Genomic DNA, 6,526 nt, shown 5'->3' on the forward strand with positions numbered 1-6,526 from the left:
GGAGTAATTTCCTTAGAAATGTGTGGTTAATTAAATCACACACTATAGAGGTAAGCTGAACTGAGATCCTTCACTAGATAAAGGGACTAAAAAAAGGTCCATCCTTCACTGTTGTCAGAACTGAGCCCACTACACTGCTACATCCCATGCTGAAGACACACTGAGCCCACATAGCTCCTTCACTGCAAAAGATGGAGCCCAGATCTCTCATTCTCCTGTTCTGCCTATAGCATTATGGGGAGTATGGCCCTGGCTCCCAGGAATGACCTAGAAAGAACATACACAGGGCAAAGGGGTAGTAGCCACAGAATATGGCTGTGTATGCATGGACGTAATTCAAGAGGAACGAAGAGGGCATAAGAAAGACTAACTTTGGTTACCTGGATCTTTCCATTACTTGGGGGCACTGGGCCTCCTTACAAGCAGGCCAAAGCCCATTCATTGGGGGACATGCATTTAGTAGATGAGTCTCTAGTTTTTTGCTCTTCAGCCAGTCTTTATTCTCATGTTCAGCTTAGCCAGAACTTACAGGCCATCTCCAGGTCATCCATGCAGTCCATTGGTCTGTCCTTCTGCCCAGCAGGGCTTCCCTCTCCCCCAGGATAAACTGATAAGCCTACTTCCCCAAATGCTAGGCTTGGGGGAGAAGTGAAGGCAGCTTCTGTAGGCATATGGACCACTACTAGGTCCTAGCTTAGCTGAAGAAGTGGGAAAGGGACCATGGAGTACAGTGTCTGTCTGTCCACAGCATGGAGCACAGGGAGATTTGCTGGTCACAGACCTGGCACTCATATCTTGGCATATCTTGGATCTAACTGGCAATTTTTCAATCCCGAGTTAGTCGTTTTTGTTCAGTTACCCTGCGTAAGAGCCAGGTATCACCCTAGCCTGAAATGGCTGTTTCTTAAGGTTTACTGGTGGATGTTTTAGAAAATTTTTTTTCACTGAATTCAGCTTTAGTATTTCACCCAGAAAGTGTGGCCAGCTTCACTCTAAGGCTATGGGGTAGGGGAAGAGGCTTTGGCCTCACACCATGCTGGTATCAAATGATGATTTGCCTAAAATCTGAGGTCTCTTAGGCCTCCCCTGTTTTCTCTAAAGAGTTAGAGGCTCGGGGCAGCTAGGTGGCACAGTGAGTAAAGCACCAGCCCTCAGAGTCAGGAGGATCTGAGTTCGGTTCTGGCCTCAGACACTTAACACCCACACCAAAAAAAAAAAAAAACCTAGCCGTGTGACCTTGGGCAAGTATTACTTAACCCCAATTGCCCTCCAAAAAGCAAAAAAAAAAAAAAAAAGAATTAGAGGCTCAGATTATGGTGTGAGAGCTGTCAAAGAATTCCCCAAAGCACCATTATGGACTCTGGGTTTATACCCCAGAAGGCGACCTGTCTTCAGAACGGTAAATGCTCCTCTATGCCTAGACCCTGTGTACGGGTCTGGTCACTGCCCCTCTACACAAATAGAGCAGAGCAGAAGCAGACTCCTTCCAGTTTGTGCCAAAGACATTTGTCCCTAAGGAGAACAACTAACCCATTAGTGTGGCAGGTAATCTCTGATTTCTCTGTTTTGGCATCTGTGTTCTGAGCATCGTCAGGCACGCTGCATTTCACCCTCCCTCATGCCAACCTTTCTGTCACCATCACATCTATCAGCTCCTCTGTGTCTATATTGTGAGTCTGAGTGTGTCTGTTGGGAGGTAGGGGGGACAGTGCTATCCATCTCCAGGTGTGTACAGATGTCAAAGCTGCTTCCATTCCTGCATCCTGTTATATTCTCCTCCAAAACAGAATCACCCCAGACCTTGGGAAGCAGTCTTACATGCTGGGAAGAGCACTGGATTTGGAATTGGAGAACCTGGGTTCAAAACCCAACTCTTGTCGCTTATGAGCAAGTGTCTCTTCTAGGTCTGTTTCCCTTTCTATAAAATGAAGGGGGGATGGCTAGGTGGCACAGTGAATAGAGCACCAGCCCTGGTGTCAGGAGGACCTGAGTTCAAATCCAGCTTCAGACACTTAACACAAATACTAACCTTGTGACCTTGGGCAAGTCACTTAACCCCAATTGCCCTCCCAAAAAAATAAAATAAAGGGGGTTGGGCTAGAGGCCTTCTAAAGTTCCTTCCAAGTCTTAATCTTCAGTATCTTGAGACCTACCAGTTTCATAGGTCAAGTCATGAGGTCCAGCTCATGCATTCTGGTCTCTTCCTTTCCAACCATCTTTCTTTCCTTTCTCTATCTCAGGATAAGTCGTCTATTCAATGGCACAGAACCCATCGTACTAGACAGTCTGAAGCAACATTATTTCATTGATCGGGATGGGGAGATATTCAGATACGTCCTTAGCTTCCTACGGACATCCAAGCTCCTGCTGCCAGATGACTTCAAGGTGAGGTGGGTGGGTATTGGCTGGGGTTCCTGCATGCCTGGTTGAAGGCTGGCTGCTGACCTGTGCACAGGCAACTCCATCATGTTCCTCACTGACACAGGACCATACAGGGATGCTATGATTTAATAAATGGACCACTGGTTGTCATGGATACCATAAAAAGTTAAACGATGAAGCCAAAGGCTAAATTGGTTTTTCTAAACTAATTCTATTTTCTCATATTTGTAGCTTATTTGTTTATCAGGGTGTCCTCACAATTAGGTGGCCCTGGGAGTGGATATGGCCTCAGGCATGTCCGAGACATGAAGTCCCAGGTTATTTGGGAGGAAGGATCACAATCCAAAATAAACCATCTTTAAATTATGTAAAGCTCTTGCCTCCCAAAGGAGAGACTACTCTGGGGCCAGAGCCCCAATAGTGAAAGGACCCACTTAGCTGAAGGCTTCTGTGTGATCGAGGCCTCTGGCAAGTGTGAACAACCAGGGCCTTCTAGGAAGGTGTGTGTAGTTAGGGGACTTTGAGAGGGTGTGAATGACCTTGGGCTCTGGCCCATCTCTGTTGTTTCTTAGCACGCCCAACCTCCCAGGACCCCCAGCATCCTGGTCCTAGGGACATTAAGAGCACAAAGATTAAGAGCAAATTAAGAGCACCAAGACTGAAAGAAACCTAAGGGACCACTTCATCCATTGTTCTTCCCATCGCAAATAAAGGCCTAGCACAGAGCAGGCTCATCATCAAGGAGCTGGGCCCCAGGCAGGCATAGAGATTATGTCCCTCCCCTCCATCAGTCTTCTGTGGGTGAGAACACAGGGTCTAGCCTAGGTCTCTTACTGACCAGATATAGGCTAACTTTGAATCTCCGGGCCTCAGTTTATCTGTAAAATAGGGCTTGGGCATCCTTCCTGTCTGCCTCTGGGGAGGGAGGTATCCCAGAAGCCCCTCAGTGATCCTAGGGTTGAGGTGGAGATTAGACCATGACAATTCATTTCCTTCTGCTCCCTGGCACCTCCTCCTTCCTCCCCCACTGGTCCACAGGACTTCAGCCTCCTTTATGAAGAGGCACGTTACTACCAACTCCAGCCGATGGTAAGGGAGCTAGACCGCTGGAAGCAGGAACAGGAGCAGCGGCGCCGTGGCCAGGCCTGTGAATGCCTTGTGGTTCGTGTGACACCTGACCTCGGCGAGCGCATTGCCCTCAGTGGGGAGAAGGCACTTATTGAGGAAGTCTTCCCAGAGACCGGTGATGTCATGTGCAACTCTGTCAATGCTGGGTGGAACCAGGACCCTACACACGTCATCCGCTTCCCTCTGAATGGCTATTGCCGCCTCAACTCCGTGCAGGTGAGGACCCAGGACACACATCTTGCACTGACCACATGCCCACTAATAGCCACTAATTCTGTCACTGGCCACATGTTCTGTTGGTGACCACACTCTCAGCCTCCTGGGCATTGCAACTAGCTTTGGCCTCCGTCTGGCCCCTAATGACTATGCTTTTCCTTCCCCCAGGCCATCTTGGTATAAACTGACCAAAATGGCTCCTTCCCATCCTTCTCCCTCCCCCTTCCTCCCACCCCAATTTGCCAGGAAATAGGGTTAGGGTTTCTGAATAACATACCTTGGGGTTCTGTTCATTCCCATAGAAACCTGGTAAAAGACAGAGAAAGAAAGGCAAAAGACAGAGGCAGATGACAGAGAGGCAGACAGAGATAGAGACTGAGTTGCCCAAACCCCAGAAGCCTCTGTGCCATTTCCAGAGAAGGCAACAATGTGTCGATGCATAATTTATGTCTCCCTCATAATTAAGTGATGGTGCCTGCGGGATGGACTTAAAAAAAATTGATCTCTGCACTTTTTTTTTTTTTTTTGGGCAAAAGGATGTTCTATAAAAATGGCCCAAAGTATTATCAACCAAATGTGTTTTATTTGACACTTGGAGCCTGATGGTAGGCTCAGAATTAAATGGGAGCCAGGAAGAGGGTGGGACAGGGGCTAGATGTGGCTAGGGGTTTGGGTCCCTGCCCTGGAGAGGCCAAGGACCACAGAGTGTGATTGTAGACAGAGCTCTCCTGTGGGCTTGGGCCGAACAAGCAGGTGAATAATTGGGAAGGGCAAGGTTAGAGGGGTGGAAGGCCCAGGATGGGGGACTTCCAGGGCACAGAGGGAGGAGAATCAAAGAAGGATGAATGTGGGGAGGGCTTACAACCCCAGACTTCCCCCAGGGCATCAGACACCAGATTTTTCTCAAGGTTGAAATTTCTCAGCTTGGGATCTGCCAAGGGGAAGTCCTGGCATCTGATTTCCTGTGGTTCAGGCCATTTGGGTCAGAGCTGCTCAGCAAATACAAGCCAGCTAAAGCCTGCCTTCTTTAGTCATAACATTGCACTCAACCACTAGTGGACACTACGGGCTGGCCACATCTCATGGATATGTGTGGACATCTTATGGAGATGAATTTCTTAGACATATATGATGTGTCCCTACATGCAACACATCATTCATAGATAGATACACATGTGCATGCAAAACCAGTTTCTTTGAGGTCACTTCATCCAGATCTTTTTTTCACTTATATGGAGCCAGAAAGACCTGGGTTCAAATCCTACCTTGGTCACATACTGGCCTATGTAAGGCCTTGAGAAAGTCACTTAACCTTTCGATGCCCTGGGCGACTCTCTGACTGTATGTTTCAGGGAATGTGCTGATCTGTGTTGGTAGAGGAAATTACTCATATGAGAATTCTTTGGATCTGTGAAACCATAGTTCCAGTCTCTAGCCCTCTGGAGACACTGATGAGGCATGGGAAGAGGCTATTTTGGGGGGTTGCTTAGTAGGCATTGAGGTGCTTGGATGCCTTTAGCCCCTCATTCATTCATAGGGGCCAGAGAGGTGTTGGGAGAGAATGTCTGTAAATTCTGTGTGGAGTCAGTAGCTCAAAGGGATGTGGGGTGTGTGTGTGTGTGTGTGCAGTCTCACTTGAGGGCACATGTAGGCTGCCTGTGGCAGAATTCCCCAGGGTCTAGGTCTCTGCGTGGCTCTGTCTGCCCATACAATGCCACATGCATCCCGTGGTTCCCTCTCTCCTTCCTGTCATCCTGACCACGTTTGGATCTCATAGGATAGGACAGGGCTTTTTAAGGTCAGAGGATGATAAGGTGCTGAATTGGTGCCTGTTAGACAGTCCTTTCACTGAGCCCAGGCCTGGGGCATTTCTGGAGAGTGAAATAGACCAGGGAAGAAAGGGGATGGAGGGTTGAGTTTTTGTCCACTAAAAAGGGGATATGACCATTCCTTCTGCTTGTCCATCTTACCTCCCTCCTGGTCCCAGCGTCTGTCACTGCCTGGGGTGAGGTGCCCTGGATTCCCCCAAGCCTCTCATGGGAAGGGTTGAGTGTCTGGACACATGGACATCTCTCCCCTCCGGCCCCAGGCACCAGCTGGACTCCTCCTGCCTCCGGGCCCTGCCGGCTGCGGCTCCAGGAGCTCACAGCTGAGTGCAGATTGCAGCCCTGGGCAGCATCTCTATCGTTTATATGAGCCTTAATTATTTGGCAGGGTCGTCAGACCTCCCCTCTCAGCTCATGAGCTGCTCAGACTCGGGGAAAGCTGTCTGAAATTTGTGTGTCTGACTAGTTTTAGGCAGGGTCTGGGGAGAGGGATTCAGGGTGAGAAGGTGGGCTTTGGGTGGGAGCTTTGCTGCCCACTAGAATCCCTGAGTCAGAAGCTCAAGGAGTAAAGCCCTCCTCTTGGGGAGACCCTACAAGCACAGACTGGGACCCTCTTGGAAGGAGTCAGGGTGCTTTCCTGCTGGGCCCACAGGCCTGTGAAATCACTACATCTGACAAGCATAGGAACATCCTGTCATCCCAGGACTCAGAGACCCCAGTCTAACCACATGCCACGCTTGCTCCTTGGGGCCAGGGTGAGCTCACAGACCAGAAAAGGTCCTGCTCCCAACAGGCTTTCCACACTGAAAAACCCACCAAAGGGACATAGCTTACTTGCTATTCAGGGCTACACTCCTTTTGTGTGTTTGATTAACTGGTGTTTCCACATAGTGTAGTCATCTGAAATGAGGTATTAAATCCTGACCAGAGAACTTTCCTTCTTGGGCAGCTCCAGAGCCAGTTTCTTTCCAGGC

At 49.1% G+C, this 6,526-nt stretch overlaps 1 protein-coding gene and 2 long non-coding RNA genes across 7 annotated transcripts in view; 2 read left to right on the forward strand and 1 right to left on the reverse strand.

The window, feature by feature from the left end:
• The window catches only part of LOC138157148 (uncharacterized), a 470,623-nt gene that overhangs the window by 378,436 nt on the left and 85,661 nt on the right, over positions 1–6,526 (forward strand). The window lies entirely within an intron of this gene.
• LOC138157150 (uncharacterized) overlaps positions 1–6,526 on the reverse strand; it is a 138,952-nt gene that overhangs the window by 128,027 nt on the left and 4,399 nt on the right. The window lies entirely within an intron of this gene.
• Positions 1–6,526, forward strand: part of KCTD15 (potassium channel tetramerization domain containing 15) — a 36,900-nt gene that overhangs the window by 14,886 nt on the left and 15,488 nt on the right. For all 4 annotated transcript variants that reach the window (XM_069082648.1, XM_069082646.1, XM_069082647.1 and 1 more), the window contains exons 3-4: positions 2,241–2,385; positions 3,421–3,726. In XM_069082648.1, coding sequence (XP_068938749.1) covers positions 2,241–2,385; positions 3,421–3,726 — 451 coding nt within the window. The remainder of the gene's footprint in view (positions 1–2,240; positions 2,386–3,420; positions 3,727–6,526) is intronic.

This window comes from Petaurus breviceps, unplaced genomic scaffold, assembly GCF_028583685.1.
Source record: "Petaurus breviceps papuanus isolate PSGF00001 unplaced genomic scaffold, PetGlider_PUasm1.0 171, whole genome shotgun sequence".
Taxonomy (NCBI): Eukaryota; Metazoa; Chordata; class Mammalia; order Diprotodontia; family Petauridae; genus Petaurus; species Petaurus breviceps.